Source organism: Eschrichtius robustus, chromosome 6 (assembly GCF_028021215.1).
Source record: "Eschrichtius robustus isolate mEscRob2 chromosome 6, mEscRob2.pri, whole genome shotgun sequence".
Classification (NCBI taxonomy): domain Eukaryota; kingdom Metazoa; phylum Chordata; class Mammalia; order Artiodactyla; family Eschrichtiidae; genus Eschrichtius; species Eschrichtius robustus.
In genome coordinates this window covers 62,414,304-62,436,998 of record NC_090829.1, presented here as the reverse complement: position 1 = coordinate 62,436,998, position 22,695 = coordinate 62,414,304, and the positions used below count along the sequence as shown (strand labels likewise).

General features: G+C 39.7%; 1 protein-coding gene across 1 annotated transcript in view; it reads left to right on the top strand.

Moving 5' to 3' along the window:
- The window catches only part of MCF2L2 (MCF.2 cell line derived transforming sequence-like 2), a 193,402-nt gene that overhangs the window by 71,219 nt on the left and 99,488 nt on the right, over positions 1-22,695 (top strand). The window contains exons 10-12 of the mRNA XM_068546304.1: positions 132-323; positions 16,394-16,571; positions 21,207-21,316. Of these exons, the coding sequence (XP_068402405.1) occupies positions 132-323; positions 16,394-16,571; positions 21,207-21,316 (480 nt within the window). The remainder of the gene's footprint in view (positions 1-131; positions 324-16,393; positions 16,572-21,206; positions 21,317-22,695) is intronic.

Sequence of the window (22,695 nt, the reverse complement as noted above, 5' to 3'; positions counted from 1 at the left end):
GCTGTGCCATGACAATTCCTTGTTGTCTCAGAATCCTTGTAGACCCCATATGAGCTTGGACCTCCTGAGGACTGTGGTGGCTGAGTTGTGGGCGGGCTAACTGCACAGGGCACTGTGTTTCTTTCTAAAAGGTCAGCCAGTGGTGTGAAGAAGGAATCTACCTCTTGGCTTCCCAAGCTGTAGACAAGTGCCAGTCCCGAGAGGGGGTTGACATTGCCTTGACTGACATTGAGACGTTCCTGGGCACAGCGAAGGAGTACCAGTTGCCCAGCCCCAACGAGTTTTACAACCAGTATGAGCTGATGCTCACTCTTGATGTAAAGGTAACGTTTCTGAGTTATTTTGATCCTGTGGTTGGGAAAGGGATGTGGGGGAACTTTGCCTATTGCCCAGGAAAATCTATGTAGGATGTACTGAGCAGATTAACTGGCTCTTGAGCCCTCAGGTGGCCTCTTAGACTCCTGGTCTGTGCTTCCTGGCAAACTGACTCTTCATGGCCTGATTCAAATATCACTTTCACTCATTCATTTCTCTGCAAATATTTATAAGCATCTCTGATGTATTAGGCACTGTGCTGAATGCAGAGGACATAATTATGAGCAGAAATAGATGTGGTTCCATCCTTCATGGAACTTACAGTTTATGTATGTCATACAGTTTATGTATGACATTAATAAATATCAAACACAAAACACAAAAATGTGTTGCAAGCTGAGACAAGTGCTCTGAAGGATGGATTCAGGGTTCTATGGGGTATGTGACAGAGGAACTTGACCTGGACTGGGGGTCAGGGAAATTCCCTGGGAAGAGTCACTTGAGCCAAGGCCCAGAAAATGAGTAGAGAAGATGGGGGAGGCTTTCCAGACAGAAGGATCAGAGTGTGCAAGGCTGCAGGGCTGAAGGGAGCCTGGCACAAGTGCAGAACCCAAAATTCAGAATGGCTAGAGTACAGAGAACAAGGGAAGAGTCTTTGGGGTGAGATTAGAGAGGTGTAGATGAAGTGTGGCTTCATTGGCCATATGAAGGAGTTTGGTCTTTATTCTGAGAGCCACTGAAGGATTTAAGCAGGGGAATAACTTGATCAGATTTGCATTTTGAGTGGAGCATTGTTCTCTGAAGTCAGCAGAGTTATAGATAGTACACCTTCCTCTTAGATCCACATCACTTTGTATGTACTTCTGCAGAAGGGGCTTTTTTACCTCTTTTGAGTCATGGACCCTTTTGCGAATCTGATTCACATATTTTCAGGGTTCTGCACACTCAAAATGATTGAATGGAGTTTGATGTAGGCACTGTTTATAAAGATATGGGCAGAATTTTGGAAACTCAATATGGATGGTGAAGCACCCTGGGCTATAAAGAAACAGGGAGCAGTTACCCCCCCTAAGCCTGAAAGACAAAGGGGAACCCAAGAAGCACTACAGCTGTGACTGTAAGAGAGGTAGCCAGTAAGATCTGTGGCCTTGGGCAGAGGAATGCAGCCACTGGTGGAGAAATATATACCCCTACTTTTCTCTCTCCCTCTCAGATTTCCTGGTCGTACATCTCAGTAGCCAAATCCAACTAAAAGCCCATGGGCATCTAGTGAGCCCATCTGATGGAGTCTGTAGAGGTCAGCTTCCTGGGACACAGAACAGTATAGAGAAGATATAGTGGGGGAGCAGACAGGGAATACCCAGCATATATAACTTTTTATGATTAATTTTAGGGGACACCCTGAAGTCCATCCATGGATCCAGGCTAAGAGACTTTGCTCCAAAATGATACATAGCAAACTGTATTCTAGTTTTTTATTTTTAATGTCTGTCTTGTCTGTTACACTGGGAGCTGCAGTGAGGCAAGAGCCTCACCCATCTCTGTGTCCCTGTGCCTAGTCTGTGCCTGGTGTCCAGTCCATGTTTGCTGAACAAGTGGCAGGTGGCAGAGTGGGCCAATTACAGTGGGGGCAGCTTGGTGTGGGATTGTGCCTCAGTGATGTTCTTTCCCTGACTCTTCCCAGTGAGTTTTGGTGGTAAGATGTGATCTTGAGGTGGTACTGGGGGTGGTTAGGCAGGTCTACCTTCCCCTAACATAGGGACCCTTCTACTTCCCTGCAGAGAGGACAAAGAGAAGGCCCATCTAGTGTGTGTGCTATATTGTAGACCCAGGATTGGTAGCCTCATATCATATTTCTAAAGCAGAACAGTCTCACTCAGCTCCATGCCCATTAGCTCCTCAAACAAGTGTATCAGGTCAACCAGGGAGACTCGTGGCCACAGCTGCCATTTTGGCCAGCATCAGCAAACTTCCTGACCACACCACCCACCAGGAAATAAATAAAACTTAATAAACCACCTCTGGGAAATAGGCAGAAACATGGAGGAAGGAGAAGACCAGAAGAAATATTTATTTTAAAAATCCAAAATGGAAAAATCCCCCAAACCCATCTTTTCTTCTTTTGGTTTGGAGTAAAATTCTAGATTATAATATTTAAATATCCTGTTGTGTCAGAGTTTTGTCCACTGAGGAGTAATGACTTGGTTGTCAAAACTGGTACTCTATACATATAAAAATAATCCTAGTTATATGCATATACACACATTGGTATAGACACATGTATCTCCTTGGGCAGTTGATGCCAGGCATAGAAACAATGAGACCCCTACTATCAATGAGCACACGCACCACCGAGATCTTGGTTTCTTATACCATTCTCCAATAGAAGAGAACAGGGCTCCTTGGAGAAATGTCTGTATCTAGGACTGCGAAAGGAAATATACAAAATGATCCTAGAGAGGGAGATCAAGATGGCAGAGTAGGAGGATGCAGAGCTTACCTCCCCCAACAAACACATCCAAAATACATCTGCAAGTGGAGCAATTCTCACTGGAAACAAACGAGACTGGCATAAAGACACTTACACAACCAAAGCTGTAAGAGAGATCCACATGGAATCAGGTAGAAAGGGAAGGAAGAAAAGCAATCAGGTTGGGACCACACCCCTGGGAGGGGACACAGAAGAGGAGGGGGGTTACACAGGTTCAGAGATGCTCCCTGAGGAGTGAGCAGTTTGAACTACATATTGGGTGCCCCAGCCCCAGGGTCTGACACAGGGAGGACAAGTCCCTTTAGCTGGTTTAAAAACCAGTGGGATCAAACAACACATAAAAAAGGTTATACACCACAATGAAATTGGATTCATCCCAGGGCCACAAGTATGGTTCAACATATGCAAATTGATCAATGTGATACACCACATCAACAAAAGAAAAGACAAAAGCCACATGATCATCTCAATAGATGCAGAAAAAGCATTTGATAAAATTCTACATCCATTCATGAGAAAAAGTCTTACCAAAGTGGGTATAGAGGGAACATATCTCAACATAATGAAAGCTATTTATGACAAACCGACAGCCAACATAATACTAAATGGTGAAAAGCTGAAACGCTTCCCACTAAAATCTGAAATAAGACAAGGATGCCTGCTCTCACCACTTCTATTCAACATAGTATTGGAAGTTCTAGCCACAGCAGTCAGACAAGAGAAATAAATAAAATGTATCCAAGTTGGAAGAGAAGACGTAAAATTGTCATTATATGCAGATTACATGATAATATATATAGAAAACTCTGAAGACGCCACACAAAAACTGCTAGAACTGATAAGTGAATTCAGCAAGGTAGCAGCATACAAGATTAACATACAGAAATCTGTTGCATTCTATACACTAAAAAAGGGAAAGTAAAAAACAATCCCTTTTAAAATTGCATCAAAAAAAAAAAAAAAACCACTCAGGAATAAACCTGACCAAAGAGGTGGAAAGATTTATGTGCTGAGAACTATAAAGCATTAATAAAGGAAATTGAAGATGATTCAAAGAAATGGAAAGATATCCCATGCTGTTGGATTGGAAGAATTAATACTGTTTAAATGGCCATACTACCCAAAGTAATCTATAGATTTAATGTGATCCCTATCAAATTACCATGACTTTTTTCACAGAACTACAACAAATAATCCTAAAATTTATATGGAACTATAAAAGACCCAGAATTGCCAAAGCAATCCTGAATAAAAAGAACAAAGCAGGAGGCACAACCCTGTAGACTTCAGACAATACTGCAAAGCTACAGTAATCAAAACAGCATGGTATTTGCACAAAAACAGATGTATGGATCAATGAAACAGAATAGAGAGCCCAGAAATAAACCCACACACCTATGGTCAATTAATCTTTGACATAGGAGGCAAGAATATACAATGTAGAAAAGACAGTCTCTTCAGTCAGTGGTGTTGGGAAAGATGGACTGATGCATGTAAGTCAATGAAGTTAGAACACTCCCTCACACCATACACAAAAATAAGCTCAAAATGGCTTAAAGACTTAAATATAAGACATGACACCATAAAACTCCTAGAAGAAAGCATAGGCAAAACATTCTCTGACATAAATTGCAGCAATGTTTTCTTAGGTCAGTCTCCCAAGACAATAGAAATAAAAGCAAAAATAAACAGATGGGAGCTAATCAAACTTACAAGCTTTTGTACAGCAAAGGAAACCATAAATAAAATGAAAAGACAGCCTACAGACTAGGAGAAAATATTTGCAAACAATGTGACTGACAAGGGCTTAATTTCCAAGATATACAAACAGCTCATACAATGCAATACCAAAAAACAAACGACCTGATTGAAAAATGGGCAGAAGACCTAAATAGACATTTCTCCAAAGAAGACATACAGATGGCCAAGAGGCACATGAAAAGATGCTCAGCCTTGCTAATTATCAGAGAAATGAAAATCAAAACTACAATGAGATACCACCTCACACCAGTCAGAGTAGGCATATTAAAAAGTCTACAAATAACAAATGCTGGAGAGGATGTGGAGAAAAGGGAACCCTCCTACACTGTTGGTGGGAATGTATATTCGTGCATGCATCATGGAAAACAGTATGGAGGTTCCTCAAAAAACTAAAAACAGAGTTGTCATACAATCCAGCAATCCCACTCCTGGGCATATATCCAGACAAAACTCTAATTTAGAAAGATACATGCACCCCAGTGTTCATTACAGCACTATTTACAATAGCCAAGACATGAAAGCAACCTAAATGTCCATCGACAGATAAATGGATAAAGAAGATGTGGTATATATATACAATGGAATATTACTCGGCCATAAAAAAAGAATGAAATAATGCCATTTGCAGCAACATGGGTGGACCTGGAGATTATCATACTAAGTGATGTAAGTCAGAAAGAGAAAGACAAATACCATATGATATCACTTATATGTGGAATCTAAAATATGACAAATGAACTTATTTACGAAACAGAACAGACTCATGCCAGCACACACCCCAGCCTGTACCAGGTGCCCACTCTGGCACCTCTTGTTCCAGCACTGCTCCCCTCTGGGGCAAAGGTATCAATGCTGGAGGGGGAAGGGGAGAACACACACTTAGAACCAGTTCGGACCCAGGCCTCAGGACCTCTGTTCCAGCAATTTGGGATCAGACCCCGCACCCAACAGGGCAGTGATGGCCACTGAGCAGAGGGGAAGTCCTGCCTCACACCTGGCCCTGGCTTCAGCCCCTCCTTCTCCAGCCCCACCACCTACCAAGATGCTAGCTGCCAGCACACCCTGAGGAAAGATGTGACTTGTGCTCATGTCAGATCCAGCTCTCCCATCAAAGCTACTGGGCACATGCAGACTGTGTAGGGATGCTCCCACAGAGGACAACCCTTCAAGACCAGGATAGATAACTGTTTCACCTAATTTCATAAAGACAGAAAAATTTAAGCAGAATAAGAAGACAGAGAAATTTGTTTCAAATGAAAGAACAAGGAAAAAACCCTGAAAAAACAAGTAATGAAACAGAGAAATAATTTACCAGATAAATAGTTCCAAGCATTAGTAATAATAATGCTAACTGAACTAGGGAAAAGAATAGATGAACACAGTGGGAATATTAAGAAGGAACTACAGAGCTTCCCTGGTGGCACAGTGGTTAAGAATCCGCCTGCTACTGCAGGAGACATGGGTTCAAGCCTTGGTCTGGGAAGATCCCACATGCCGTGGAGCAACGAAGCCCATGCACCACACTACTGAGCCTGCACTCTAGAGCCCGCAAGCCACAACTACTGAAATCCGCATGCCTAGAGTCCATGCCCTGCAACAAGAGAATCCACCGCAATGAGAAGCCTGCGCACCGCAATGAAGAGTAGCCCCCACTTGCTGCAACTAGAGAAAGCCTGCGTGCAGCAACGAAGACCCAACACAGCCAAAAATAAATAAATAAAATAAATAAATGTATTAAAAAAAAAGAAGGAACTAGAAAATATAAAAAAAGAACCAGTCAGAACTGAAGAATACAATAACTGAAATGAAAAACACACTAGATGGAATTAACAATGGACTAGGTGATACAGAAGAACACATAAATTGTCTGGAAGATAGAATAATGGAAATCACCCAATCAGAGCAGCAGAAAGAAAAAGAAATTTTAAAAAGGAGACTAGATTAAGAGACCTCTGGAACAACATCAAGCATACCTGCATTCGCATTATAGGGGTCCCAGAAGGAAAAGAGAGAAAGGGGTTGAAGATGTATTTGATGAAATTATGGCTGAAGACGTCCCAAACCTGAGGAAGGAAACATATCCAGGTACAGGAAGCAAAGAGGATCCTGAACAAGTTGAACCCAAAGAGACCCACAGTAAGACATCATAATTAAAATGGCAAAAGTTAAAGAGAGATTTCTAAAGGCAGCAAGAGAAAAACAAAGAATGATATACAAGGGAACCCTCATAAAGCTATCAGCTGATTTTTCTGCAGAAACTTTGCAGGCCAGAAGGGATTGGCCATGATATATTTAAAGTGCTGAAAGGGAAAAACCTACAATGCAGGATATTCTACACAGCAAGATTATCTTTTAGAGATAAAGAACTTCTCAGATGAGCAAAAACTAAGAGTTCATCGATACTAAATGGACCCTAAAAGAAATGTTAAAGGGTCATCTCTAAATGGAAAGAAAAGGCTACAAGAAGAAGTAAGAATCTATAGGAAAGGAGAAATCCCAATAGTAAAGGCAAATATATAGTAAAGGCTGTAGATGAACCATTTAAATAAGCTAGTATGAAGATTAAAAGACAAAAAAAAAATTATAAAATCAACTATAACTACAATAAACAGTAAACTACATAACTACAATAAACACATAAACTACAATAAACAGTAAACTACAATAAACAGGGTTACACATGAAGATGTAAAATATGACATCAAAAACACAAAACATGGGGAAGGGAAATTTTAAAAATGTAGCTCTTTTAGAATGTGTTTGAACTTAAATGAGTCTACCAGTTTAAAACTAGTAATTATAGTTACCAGTCAACATAGAATGAAGCCCATAGTAACCATAAATCAAAACCTACAATAGAAACACAAAAACCCGAGAGAAAAGAACACAAGCATTCCACTAAAGAAAATCATGAAACCACAAGGTAAGAAACTAAAAGAAGAAGGAAAGAACAGAGAAGAACCACAAAAAGAACCAGAAAACAAGTAACAAAATGGCAACAAGTACAAAGATGTCAATAATTATTTTAAATGTCGATGGACTAAATGCTCCAATCAAAAGACATAGAATGGCTGATCAGATAAAAAAAGAATAAGACCTCTCTATAGGTGGCTTACAAGAGACTCACTTCAGAGCTAAAGACACACAGACTGAAAGTGAGAGGATGGAAAAAGATATTTTGTACAAATGGAAACAAGAAAGCAAAGGTAGCAATATCAGACAAAATGGACTTTAAAACAAAGTCTATAACAAAGGACAAAGAAGGGCATTGTATAATGATAAAAGGATCAAGAATATACAAGGGATATAACACTCATTAACATATATGTACCTAGCATAGGAAAACCTAAATATATAAAGCAAATATTAACAGACATAAAGGGAGAATCCCACAATAATACAATAATAGTAGGTGACTTTAACACCCCACTCATATCAATAGACAAAACATCCAGACAGAAAAATCAATAAGGAAACAATACTCTTAAATGATATATTAGACCAGTTGGACTTAATAGATAGCCACAGGACATTCTATCCAAAAACAGCAGAATATACATTCTTTTCAAGTGCACATGGAATGTTCTCCAGGATAGGTCACATGCCAGGCTACAAAACAATTCTCAACACATTTAAAAGGATAGAAATTATATCAAGCGATTTTTCTGACCACAAATATATGAAACTAGAAATCAATTACAGGAAGAAAATTGGAAGAACACAAACATGTATAGACTAAACAACATGCTACTAAAAAACCAATGAGTCAATGAAGAAATCAAAGAGGAAATTAGAAAATACCTCAAGACAAGTGGAAATAAAAGCACAACTTTCCAAAATCTATGGCACGCAGCGAAAGCAGTTCTAAGAGTTTATAATGATACAGGACTACCTCAAGAAACAAGAAAAGTCTCAAATAACCTAACCTGGTATCTAAAGGAATTAGATAAAGATGAACAAAGCCCAAAGTCTGCAGAAGGAAGGAAGTAATAAAGATCAGAGAAGAAATAAATAAAATAGAGACCAAAAAGCAATAGAAAAGATCAATGAAACCAAGAGCTAGTTTTTTGAAAAGATAAACAAAATTTAAAAGCCTTTATCTAGGCTCATCAAGAAAAAAGAGAGGGGACCCAAGTTAACAAAATAAGAAATGAAAGAGGAGAAATAACAACCAACATCACAGAAATACAAAAAAAAAAATCATGATAGTATATACTACAAACAGTTATATGCTAACAAATTGGACAACCTAGAAGAAATGGATAAATTTCTAGAAGCATACAATCTTCAAAGACTGAATCAGAAAGGAATAGACAATCTGAACAGACCAATCACTAGTAGTGAAACTGAATTTGTAATAAAAATAAACTCCCATCAAACAAAAGTCTGGGACTGGATGGCTTCACAAGGGAATTCTACCAAACATATAAAGAAGAGAAAATACCTATCCTTCTCAAACTATTCCAAAAAAATTGAAGAAGAAGGAGCACTCCCAAATTCATTCTATGAAGCCACCATTACCCTGATATTAAAACCAGACAAAGACACCACAAAAAAAGGAAATTACAGGCCAATATCTCTGATGAATATAGATGCAAAACTCCTCAACAAAATATTAGTGAACTGAATTCAACAATATATAAAAAGGATTATACACCATGATCAAGTGGGGTTAATCCCAGGGATACAAGGATAGTTCCAGATCTGCAAATCAATCAGTGTGATAGCCACATTAACAAAAGGAAGGATAAAAATCACATGATCATCTCAAAAGACACAGAATAAGCATTTGACAAAATTCAACATCCATTCATGATAAAAGTTCTCTTCAAATTTGGTATAGAGGGAACATATCTCAACATGTTAAAGGCTATTTTTGAGATTGGCCAAGATGGCAGATTAGAAAGATGCTGAGCTCACCTCCTCTCACAAGCACACAAAAATCAGAGCTATTTGTAGAACAACCATTGAATGAAAAAGACCAGAACCTACAAGAAATGATCTTGTACAACTAAAGACATAAAGAAGGAACCACAACAAGACGGGTAGAAGGGGCAGACTCACAATATAATCAAATCCTGTACCCCCAGGTGGGTGACCCACAAGCTGGAGAATAATTATATTGCAGAGTTTCTCCCACAGAAATGAGAGTTCTGAGCCCTACGTCAGGCTCCCCAGCCCAGGGGTCCTACACTGGGAAGAGGAACCCCCAGGGCATTTGGCTTTGAAGGTCAGCAGGGCTTAATTTAGGGAGTTTCACAGGACCGGAGGAAGTAAAGACTTCATTCTTAAAGGGCACACACAAAATCCTACATGCTCTGGGACCCAGGGCAAAAGCAGTAATTTGATAGGAGCCTGGGCCAGACCCACCTGCTGGTCTTGGAGAGTCTCTGGAGAGGTGGAGGGCAGCTGTGGCTCACCCTGGGCACATAGACACTGGCTGCAACCATGCTTGGGAGTTCCTTCTACCACTGGACACTGTTGTGGGTGGGCACCATTGTGGTACCCTTCCTCTAGCTCATTAGCACCAAGACCTGACCCCACTCAAGAGCATGTAGGCACCAGTGCTGGGACTGGCTAAGCAAACTGGGTGGGGACTCAGCCCCACCCAGGAGCAGACAGGCTACCTAAAGACTTCCTGAGCCCACAGCCACCTCTAGACATCCTCTAGACATGGCCTTGACTATCAGAGGGCCAAGGCCCAGCTCCCCCCACCAGTGGGCAGGCACCTGCCCTGCCTTCTGGGAAGTCTGCTCAACATCACCAATTATTAGAGAAATGCAAATCAAAACTACAATGAGGTACCAGCTCACACCGGTCAGAATGGCCATCATCAAAAAGTCTACCAATAACATAATGCTGGAGAGGGTGTGGAGAAAAGGGAACCCTCCTACACTGTTGGTGGGAATGTAAGTTGGTACAGCCACTATGGAGAACAGTATGGAGGTTCCTCAGAAAACTAAAAATAGAACTACCATATGATTCAGCAATCCCACTCCTGGGAATATACCTGGACAGAACTCTAATTCAGAAAGATACATGCATCCCTATGTTCATAGCAGCACTATTCACAATAGCCAAAACATGGAAACAACCTAAATGTCCATGGACAGATGAATGGATAAAGATGTGGTACATATAGACAATGGAATGCTACTCAGCCATAAAAAAGAATGGAATAATGCCATTTGCAGCAACATGGATGCAGCTAGAGATTATCATACTAAGTGAAGTAAGTCAGAAAGAGAAAGAGAAATACCATATGATATCACTTATATGTGGAATCTAAAATACGGCACAAACGAACCTATCTACAAAACAGAAACAGACTCACAGACATAGAGAACAGACTTGTGGTTGCCAAGGGGGAAGGGGGAGGGAGAGAGAGATGGACTGGGAGTTTGGGGTTGTTAGATGCAAACTATTACATTTAGAATGGGTAAACAACAAGGGCCTACTGTATCTCACAGGGAACTATATTCAGTATCCTGGGATAAACCATAATGGAAAATAATATAAAAAAGAATGTCTCTATGTGGATAATTGAGTCACTTTGCTGTACAGCAGAGATTGCCACAACATTGTAAATCAACTCTACTTCAATTTTTTTATGAAGGCATTCAAACTGAAGATAATGGAGATAATGGAACTCGTATACACTGTTGGTGGAAAGGTAAATTGGTGCCACCACTGTGGAAAACAGTATGGAGTTTCCTCAAAAAACTAAAAAAAGAACTTCCATATGATCCAGCAATTCTACTCCTGGGTATATGCCCAAAGAAAGTGAAAGCACTAATTTGAAAAGATACAATGCACACCGATGTTCATAGCAGCGTTATTTATAATAGCCAAGATATGGAAGCAAGATAAGTGCCCATCAACAGATGAATGGATAAAGAAAAGTATATAACGTTGTGTATATATACAGTGTATATATATGTGATTGATATATATACCTATATATATTCCACTATATATATATATATATATAGTGGAATATTACCCAGCCATTAAAAAGAATGAAATTCTGCCATTTGCAATAACATGGATGGACCTAGAGTGCACTATGCTTAGTGAAATGTCAGACAGAGAAAGACAAATACTCTGTTACCACTTGTATGTGGAACCTAAAAAATAAAACAAATGAAGGAATATAACAAAACAGAAACAGACTCACAGATATGAAGAACAAACAAGTGATTACCAGTGGGAGAGGGAAGGCGAGAGGGCAAGATAGGGGTAAAGGATTAAGAGGTACAAACTATTATGTATAAAATAAATAAGCTACAATGTTATATGTACAGCACAGGGAATATAGCCAATATTTTATAATTACTTTAAATAGAGTATAATCTATAAAAATACTGAATCACTCTGTTGTACACTTGAAATGAATATAATATTATAAATCAACTATACTTCAATTTTTTTAGAAAAGATGATCCCAGAGCACCTTATAGTGCCAGAAAGTAAGGAACTGCTCAAAACAAAACAAAACAAACCACAATGATGGGACATAGGAGGCAATTGAAAGAGCTCCCTGTGACCAATGCTGGAACAATTTGAGCAACAAGATTCATAAAGTAATACTGGATTACAACTCAAAGTATAAAATAGATATCATGAATCCATTGTGATATAAATACATGATGGAATAAATAAATAAATGGAGGAAAGGAAACTAATCTCCCATACAGAAGAATTCCAAATTATTTATGTAGATTTATGTAGATATTTATGTAGATGGAGCATAACTTCCCACTCCCTAAGTGTGGGTTGCCCATAATGACTTTCTTCCAAAGAGTACAGTATGGGAAGGAAGAAATAAAAGAGTGACTTTACAGTGGAGAAACCTAACAAATACTATCTCAGCCAGGTGATCAAGGTCAACATCAAGAGCCTAAAGTCATATAGATAGTGTGTACTCTTGATATGGTGTGATGAAAATGACACTTTATTTCTGTGGTCTTCCCCCCCCCAAAACCCCGTAACTCCAGTCTAATCATGAGTAAAACATCATATAAATCCCAACTGAGGGACATTCTACAAAATACCTGACCAATAATCCTCAAAACAGTCAAGTTCATCAAAAAACAGGATAAGTTGAGAAACTGTCACAGCCAAGAAGAGCCTAAGAAGTCATGACAACTAAATGTGATGTGGTATCCTGGGAGGGGGGAAAGGTACATTAGGTAAAAACTAAGAAAATCTAAGCATGGATTTTATTTAATAATTATTTATTTTAATAATAAAAATAATGTATCAGTATTGGTTCATTAATTGTAACAAATGTACCATACTAACATAGGATGTTAATCATAGGGGAAATTGAGTGTGGTGTATATGGGAACTCTCTGTACTATTTTGCAATTTCTCTGTAAATCTAAAACTATTCTAAAAAATAAAATTTATATCTCAAGAACAGGTACTCTATGTCTAAAAGATTGAGTCTGTTACATTTAAGACACAGTGATGAGCAAAACGACATCAGCAGTTAAACTGTTGTTCTTATAGCAGCCACCCTGGCTCTGTCTCTGTCTGAGGCTCTTCAAAGTGCTTTTTCCTAATACATTGCTATTGTGCTACCCTCTTAGTGCTGCTGTTTTGATTTTTCTCCCTCATTCACTTTCACCACCCAGTCCAGGGAATTAAACAATCTCAGTAGCAAACAGCAAAATTTGATTCTTCAAATATTCATTGGGTACCCAGTTTGCCCTTTATTCTGGGAATCAACAATGAAAGTCACAGTCTCTGTATCAAAGTGCTGGCAGTTTGGTGGAAGACAAACATGTCCCCAGTAAATGCTCCTTAGTCCAAGAGCAGATAGAACGGAAGGGAGTGTGAGGCACATAGAGGAGGCATTGGTCAGCTCAGCCCGGGGAGACCAGGGTGTTCATAGGAGAGGATGCCTAAATTTGGTCTGGAAGACTAGGTAGGGGTTTTCAGGGAACACAAAGTGGAGGGAGGGGACCTCAGCAGAAGGAACAGAGGTGCAAAGGCAGAGAGGCTGGAAACGAGTATTAGGGAAACTGGCACAGCCGGAGGCTGGAGTGTGAAGGGTGGGTACTGGCAGGTGGGAGACTGGAGGGAGACCAGGGTCAAGTCATGAAGAGCTCAGAGCTCCCGAATGAGGAGTCTGGACTTTATCCTGATGCAGCGGAGAGCCCCTGCAGGGCTTTTAAACAGGGAAGTTATATGATCATATTTAATTTTTGAAAGATAATTCTGATTGTGGTATGGAGAATGGATTTGCAAGTAAAAAGAGGAAAGAGGGGAATGCAATGGTTAATCTTGCACTACCTCCCCCTCATCTGAGTTTAGGAATTTAGGGTCTCTTCTGACTGCCTCATTATTTCCAGAGTTCACCCTGGGGTCTCAAGAGAAAGCTGCAAAAGGGCGAAGGTGATCCAAGTCCTGTCTAGCCCAAGTGGTGAGTCACTGGGCTCTAGCATGTGACACTGACCTCATACCAGGGCTGTCCCCCACACAACACCAATTTGACAATCATTCATTGAGTCAGATTTCTTGATCTTTGAGCAGCAATTAACACCTATGTCTCAGTTTCCTCAAGCTCATCACTGGACAAGAAGGGCAGAGTAGTAGTGTCTTATCACCATCCCCCCAGAAATACATCACCCTGACATAAGGGAATTTGGCTTTTTCTGGGACTTGGACTCATAGCTGTGTAATCAGAACCTTTAGTCCACGGCACAACTGAGCTTCCTGAGGCCAGAGGCACATTCTCTGAAGTGGCCTTTTAGACACAGACTCTGAGTAGGGGTCACCAAACTACAGCCTGTAGGCCAAAGCTGCTTGCTACCTATTTTTGTAAACAAAGTTTTATCAGAACACAGCTGCTCTCTTTCATTTATGTATTATCTGTCATCTACGACTGCTTTTATGCTATGACAGCCAAGTTTGGCAGATTCGACAGAGACCAGATGGTCTGCAAAGCCTGAAATATTTACTATTTGATCCTTTACAGAAAAATTGCCAACCCCTGGTCTAGATCAACACTTTGCAATAGAAATATAATGCAGGACTTCCCTGGTGGCGCAGTAGTTAAGAATCCGCCTGCCAATGCAGGGGACACGGGTTCGAGCCCTGGTCCGGGAAGATCCCACATGCCGTGGAGCAACTAAGCCCATGCGCCACAACTACTGAGCCTGTGCTTTAGAGCCCGCGAGCCACAACTACTGAGCCCGTGTGCCACAACTACTGAAGCCTGCGCTCCTAGAGCCCGTGCTCGGCAACAAGAGAAGCCACCTCAATGAGAAGCCCGTGCACCGCCAACGAAGAGTAGCCCCCGCTCGCCACAACTAGAGAAAGCCTGTGTGCAGCAACGAAGACCCAGCGCAGCCAAAAATAAATAAAGTAATTAATTAATTAAAAAAAATAATAACGTAAACCACACACGTAATTTAACATTTTCTAGTAGCCGCATTTTAAAAAGTAAAAAACAAGTGAAATCAGTTTTTAATAATGTTTTCTTTAACCTTTGTGCAAAATATTATTTCAACATACAATCACTATTGTACAATTAATTGTATTTTAACGAGGTATTTTATGTTCATTTTTCAAATAAGTCTTCAAAATCCAGCATGTATTTAAACTGACAGCACAGCTCAATTCAGACTAGCCGCATTCCAGGTGCTCAGTAGCCACATGTGGCCAGTGGATACTGTATGGACAGTGCAGGTCTGCACTCAGACCCTCCAAAGAGTGAGACCAGCCCCAGATTTTGGTGCAGAGGTCAGCCTCAGCAGAGCCTTAGGCTATAGGGGAACAGTTGTTGCATAGTTAACACTCCAGTCCTCAGGGATCTTTGCTCTTTCGTCAGAAGATGGCCCAGCATAGAAAAGACCTTACTTTTTCCAGTTGCAAACTGTGGCAACCTCCCTCGGTGTGTGCTGAGCCTGTACTTTTGGAAATCAGCATCCTCAGACCACCCTGCGTGGATTATGGTGGTTCAGCTCTTCTAATTTTTGGTCCCTTGTTTGGTGGTTAAAATCATCCACAAGGTGGATGTCAGACTCTGCATGACAAAGAGAAGGCTACCCACTTCCTTGACCCACCAGAGCTAGAGGAACGTCCTGCTGGAAGAAACATATTCAGCTGAATTCAGGCCTTGGGGAAACTCAGGTGAAACAGGTCTTGTTTCTTGTTCTCCTGAACCTCTGCCTTAGGGCATATATAGTCAGTTATGAGAACATGTTTGAGTTTCATCTTTCCCCTGGTATTTCTTCAGTTTCTTTCTTTGCTACTTATATATAAAGAAGGGGTCTCACAGAATAAAGTTTAAAGGTGTATCCTTTTCATTACAGATCTTTGTGGTTCCCTTGATCCTGCCTCAGAATTTAACCACCTTTTTACCCCAGAATACTTAGTCTTTTCTCTATCAGGGCCTTTATTCAGGGTACATTTCTTATTTTGAAATCCTCCTGTTTTATAAGTTGGCCTAATGCCGTTCATTCATGGCCTGTGGCATCCTTTTCTACCGTGAATGGATATGGCTTAGTGAACATTTACCCACTCAGCATATATTTACTGAGCACTACTCGGTGCTAGGCAGTGTTTCAGGCATTGGAGATAGAGTGGTGAAAAAGATACAACCCCTGCCAATCAAGTGGGAGGTACAGACTCTTAGAAGCACAATTCTGTACGAGGTGAGATGTGCGATGACCTGCATATAGATGCCCAGAGAAGGGTCACCTGAGGGAGGAGATAGGGAGGTGGGGAGGAGGGGAAGATGGGAGAAAGGGAATGCCTCACATCCTCAGGCTCAGTGCAGAGTGACCGGCTCATGAACTGCTTTTTTTCCCACAGGCCAAAGCCCAGAAAGTCCTGCAGAAGCTGGGTGATGTGCAGGAAATATTTCACAAGAGGCAAATGAGTCTGATGAAACTGGCAGCCAGACAGACTCGCCCAGTGCAACCCGTGGCCCCGCGTCCTGAGTTCTCCCCAAAATGGGTGTCACCAAAAATCCGCCAGCCCTCCACCTTGGGTAGGTTACTTGGGGAAAGAAGTTTTGTGGCTTTATGTTTCATTGATGCCCATGAGGGTTTAGATTATGGTTGCTTAAGATGCATAATGGTTACTGTTTTGACAGATATTATTTAAGATATGGAATAGTACAGTCATTGAAGACATAAATTTAGGTAAAACTGAGTGCCTGTATGCCAGGAAAAGCTCACAGTCTAGTAGAAGAATAATATAAATGCACAAATACCATTAGCATGAAATAAACTCCATTAAGGACCTTTAAAAGGCCCACAAGATTCTATTAGCAATGGAGGGGTAAAATTGGTTCTTTGAAAAAAAAGAAAAAAAAAGATGAGTCCTTACACGTGGTCTTGATTACTATAGCTTACTAGTAAGCCTTGAGATCAGGTAGTGTAAGTCTTTCAACTTTGTACTTTTTCAAGATTGTTTTGGCTATTTTAGGTCCTTTTCATTTCCATATAAATTTTACAGTCACCTATCAGTTTCTGCTGGGATGAATATATAGATCACTGAATGAATATATAGATCAATTTGGGGAGAACTTTTATCTCACCAATGTTGAGTCTTCCAATTCATGAACGTTGTAACATTCCACTTATTTAGGTCTTCTTTAATTTCCCTCAACAATATAGTAGTTTTGAGTGTAAAGATCTTAGGCATTTCATGTTTTTAAAAAGCCCTATAATAAATTGAACTTACCATATATAACTATCAATAGGAATATATTTCTGTATAGAAAAATAATCATATCATCTGTGAATAAGGACAGTTTTACTTCTTCTGTTTCAATCTTTATGCTTTTTTTCCCCTTGCCTTATGATGATTGATGGCTGGGACTCTAGTACAATGTTGAATAGAAGTGGTGAGAGCAGACCTCCATGTCTTTTCCCAATACGCAGGGAAAAAGTTTATTTTTCACCTTGAAGTACGATGTTAGCAGTAAGTTTTTCACAGATGCCTTTTATAAGATTGAGGAAGTTCCTTCTATTCCAGTTTGCTAGGAGTTTTATCACGAATGATTATTGAATTTTTCAGATGCCCTATTTGGTGCATATATTGTGATGATCATATTTTTTTCTCCTTTATTGGTTTATATGGTGGATTACAATTATTTCTTTTTAAATGTTAAAACAATCATGCATTCCTGGGTAAACACTCTTGGGTATGATATATGTGTCATTTGTTAACTCATGTATTTTATTAAGCACATATTCATAATTATTATGTCTTCTAGATACACTGGCCCTTTTATAATTATGAAATATCTCTCCTTCCCTTTATCTTTAGTAATAGTCCTTGTCTTGAAGTCTATTTTGTCAGATATTAATAGAGCCATTCCAGCTTTCTTATGCTTAGTGTTTGCATCATACACTTTTTCCATTCTTCTATTTCTATTTTTAAAGCATATTTCTTGTAGACAGCTATAGTTGGGTCTTGCCTTTTAAAAACATGTTAACCTCTGCTTTCTAATTGGAGTGTTTAGTCGATTTTACATATTATGTAATTATTGATATAGTTGGATTTAGAGCTACTATTTTGTTATTTGTTGTCTGTTTGTCTCATATGTTTTTTATTCCTCTGATCTCTTTTCCTGGCTTCTTTTGGGTTAGCCAATTTTTTAGTATTCCATTTTAATTCCTCTACTGGCTTTTTAACATACATACATAACTTTTGCATTGTTTTTTCCCCAGGTGTTTCTTTTAGGGCTTACCATGTGCATCCTTAATTTCTCACAATCTACTTTGAGTTAATATTGTAACACTTTATGTAAATACAGGAAATTTGCAAAAGTATAGTTCCATGTGCCCTTTAATCATCCTCTGTGCTATTCTTATCCTAAATAATACATCTACGTATGTTACATACCCCAATATAGTGTTATAATTTTTGCTTTAAACAATCATATATCTTTTAAAGAAATTGGGAGAAAGGAAGAAAAAATGAAAAAAATAAATAAATATAATTATGTATATAATTTTATATTTTTTATTTATATTTATAATTTTATATATATATATATATATAATTTTATCTTTACCGTCCTATTCACCATTTCTGGTGTTCTTTATTCCTTGTTGAATTACCGTCATGTGTCTCGTCTCTTCAGGCTCAAAACCTCCCTTTGGCATTTCTTGTTTTTCAGGTCTGCAACAAATTCTTTCAGTTTTTATTTATCTGAAAATTATGGGGTCTTTTGGTAACTCTCCATTTAGTACAGCTTACAGTCCCCTGTCTCCTACAACATATTAAACTTTTTAGAATTAAAAAGTTGATAACAGTTTAGTGAATTTCTTTCCTGAATTTTTCCACACACATGCATACACATGCACACTCAGACACCCTTATGCACACATACCACAGAAACACAAACACTCACACACAGAGAGACATCCTTCTTGGATGTTTGGAAACAGGGCTTGGTTCTCCTTACCTCTCATCTAGGGCTCTTTCCCAAAACTAAATTATGCTCCTTTCGATGACTTTGCTTCCCTCATTATTTTTTTTTTTTAATTTGAGTAAAATTGCTTTACAATGTTGTGTTAGTTTCTGCTGTACAATGAAGTGAATCAGCTATATGTATACCTATTTAAAGGATGTATGTTTGTTACAAGTAAACAAAGCAGGAATGATAGATTGTTTCTCAGCTTTTTGAACACAAGATTTCATAGTAGATAATGACCCTCCTAGGATCCACAGATCTTTGACATGTCTGAACAGGTATTGTTGACCTTGGTCAGGCAACTAGCTCATTTTGTATAACAATCCTGCACTTTTGTTTTGGAGATTAACCACCAAGTGTGGATTCTAGCTGATCGCTAACAGGATTTTCAAATACACTTGTCTGATTCCTTAGTAACTGAGTCTGTGCCAAGATAGACTATTATATTTCACAGCGTAAGGAACATGGTCAGAGCTGCTTAGAGACGGGAGCTGGAATCTCAGCTCTGACTCTTGGTAGCCAGGTGTCTTGCGTACAACATTCAACCTCTCTGAAGTACATAAGGAACATGAAAAAATTCTTTTGTGGCTATAATAATAGCTAAAATATACTGAGTGCTTGCCACGATCTAAACACTGTGCATACTAACTCATTAAGGCCTCATAACAACCCCGTACTGTAGGCCTTCTCATTATTCCCCATATACAGATGAAGAAGCTAAGGCTCTTTGATAACGTATGCTTCGTGTGTGGAAGAGCAAAACTGGAGCGCTGGCAGCATGACTCCCACGTCCCTGCCTTTAACTTCATCGCTGTACTTAGCGTTAAGCGAAGGTGCTTCTCAGTCATGGGTGTTGCCAATTAGTGTATGCATTTCCAGCTTCCCGTTATTATGCCTGGAATTACTCAGGTTACAGAGATCCTGTAGAGAATGAGGAGCCCAATGGATTGTCCATTGTTATAAAATAGCTTCAGTGGTCACATAACTCGGGGCAGCAAACAGTGCTTCACTACAGATTTCAACATAGCATGTATGGGAAGCCCACAGAAAGCCCAAGCTGCTTCCACTTGGCTCACAGAACTTGAGGCTTGGGAGGGGCCTCTGGAGGCAAGACAGTCAACCTCCAACAAGTCTACCACAGATAAGCATCAGGGTGATATTGGTGGCATTAGATGGATGACATTTTGGCCATAGGACCCAGAAATGCTCGTATCCTGTCCTGGATTAATCACAAGTATCCCATGAGTTTCCCAAAGAAACTGTATATACAAGGGTGGTGATGGTGACAAGAATTCAAGTTACCACTTACTTATTAGCCTTGTAGCCATCACCCCCAATGCAGCCCTCTGGTAAAGCTGGGTTAGAAGCTTCAAGCATAACCAGAGCTTCTCCTACCCAAATCCCAATCTTACTGCCAAATGGCCATGGAGCTTGAAGAAGGGTATCTCTCAGGTGTCTGAGAGCCCTGTGGGAAGGAGAAGAGGGAGGGAGAATGATTGAGAGGAGAGAGCAAGAGCAAGGCTGCCCAATTCCCTCTAGACTCAGCTGATTCTTCACACAGTCATCCTGTCCACTAAAAATACGGTTGCAACTGTTAGATCATCAGATTAGCAACGATTTCTGCCTAGGGCAGACATGGACATTCCCTTATGTAATCACAGTGTGTTTAAATGGTAAGATTTTAGTATTTTTCAAATTTTCTGTAATAATCAGAAATTAATTACCTGTATAATGGAAAAAATATACTCAATAGAATGTGGTACCTAGAATTGAATCTTCTAATCCAAGAACATCAAGTACAATATTATACATAGCAGATGATTAATGCTAAATATCAGGGCATCAAAAGAATCCATGAAGTCTGGAATAGTTAAGGAAGATTTCATGAAGAAAGTGGCTTTTTAGCTGGGCCTTAAAATTGGGAATGATGGAAACTATCATTTTTACCACATTACATTTACTGATTTGTTGTGGTTTGATGTTTCCTGTGGTGTTGAGTGTGACTTTTTTCTCTTTGAATCAAGTGCCTGGGATTAAGGACTCTTTCTTTTCTGCATCTCTCCCTCACCTCCAATTTCATCTACTACCTTGGAAATCACTGTAGCAGCTCAGTGAAGCTTTGTTAATCAGCTACATCAACATGGTCCAAGTCAGGCTAAGTGCTCTGAGTTATTTATAAGCCAAATTAATGGCAAGTTTTCTTTGTCTCTCTAGCTCCTCATCAGAAAACATCTGAGGAACATTATGTGGAGACGGATTTAAACTCTGTGGAAAAGGAAGATGATGAGACTAAATTTGAAGTCAAGGTATGATCACCTTTCCTTTACTGATAGAAATTTCTGACATAAGATTGCTGCCATAATTATCAATAAACCAATAAATTGTGTTTCCCTATTTCATACCTACCATACTTACCTCCAGAAGATGTGCCATAAAGGCACGTAGCACAGACTAGTGCTCCCAAGAGATGAGGTTTGTAGAATTTCATCCTTTCCTTTCTTCTTAATTGCAAATAGAAACCAAAAGCTCTTTGGTCATAATGTACATAATTGTTGATAGATATTGTTTTATTGAAGGAAAAGTCATTTTGTTCATTCCTATAATCTGACTTCACATTTAAAATTGGTAGAACAGTGTATGGTTTATATATAAAAAGAACATGACAGGGCTTCCCTGGTGGCGCAGTGGTTAAGAATCCACCTGCCAATGCAGGGGACACGGGTTTGAGCCCTGGTCCGGGAAGATCCCACATGCCGCGGAGCAACTAAGCCCATGCGCCACAACTACTGAGCCTGCGCTCTAGAGCCCGCAAGCCACAACTACTGAAGCCCGCATGCCACAACTACTGAAGCCCATGCACCTAGAGCCCATGCACCTAGAGCCCGTGCTCTGCAACAAGAGAAGCCACCGCAATGAGAAGCCCACGCACCACAACAAAGAGTAGCCCCCACTCGCTGCAACTAGAGAAAGCCTGTGTGCAGCAACAAAGACCAAACGCAGCCAAAAATAAATAAATAAATAATTTTATCAAAAAAAAAAAAAAGACAAAATTACATACAGCTACACACACACACACACGCATATATAGCTGGTGAACTCTGAATAAGCATTGTGGATTGTGCCAAAGTCATTTTCATGCTTTTGATACTATACTCTAGTTGCGAGAGATGTTAACATTGAAGGAGGTTGGGGGAAGAGTACATGGGACTTCTCTGTACATTTCTTTGCAGACTCATGTGAATCTATATAATTATTTCAAAATAAAAGTTAAAAAAAAAGAGCATAAGCTTTGGAATCTGTCAGACCTAGACTTAAGTGACATAACCTCTCTAAACCTCAGTTTCTCATCTGTAAAAATGGGAATAACAATAGCTACCTCCTGAAACTGCTTTGAGCATCAAGAGAAAATCTGAAAATGGCCAAGCACTATATAATCGTAAAGTTACATTATATTTAAAAACCCAAGCAAAATGAATTGTGAATATATGTTGCTGTACAGCAACCCCAGAAGGGGTCCCTTTCCTCTGCCTCACTAAAAAATTAAATATCTGGCTGACTGAATGGTTCTGAAACAGAAGCCAGTAGACCATGGGCTCAAATGGACTTCAGCAATAGTTCGTATCCATCATCAATTCCCAATGTGTCCAAATCTAGGGCCCCCCACAGAGACTCCACTGACCATTAA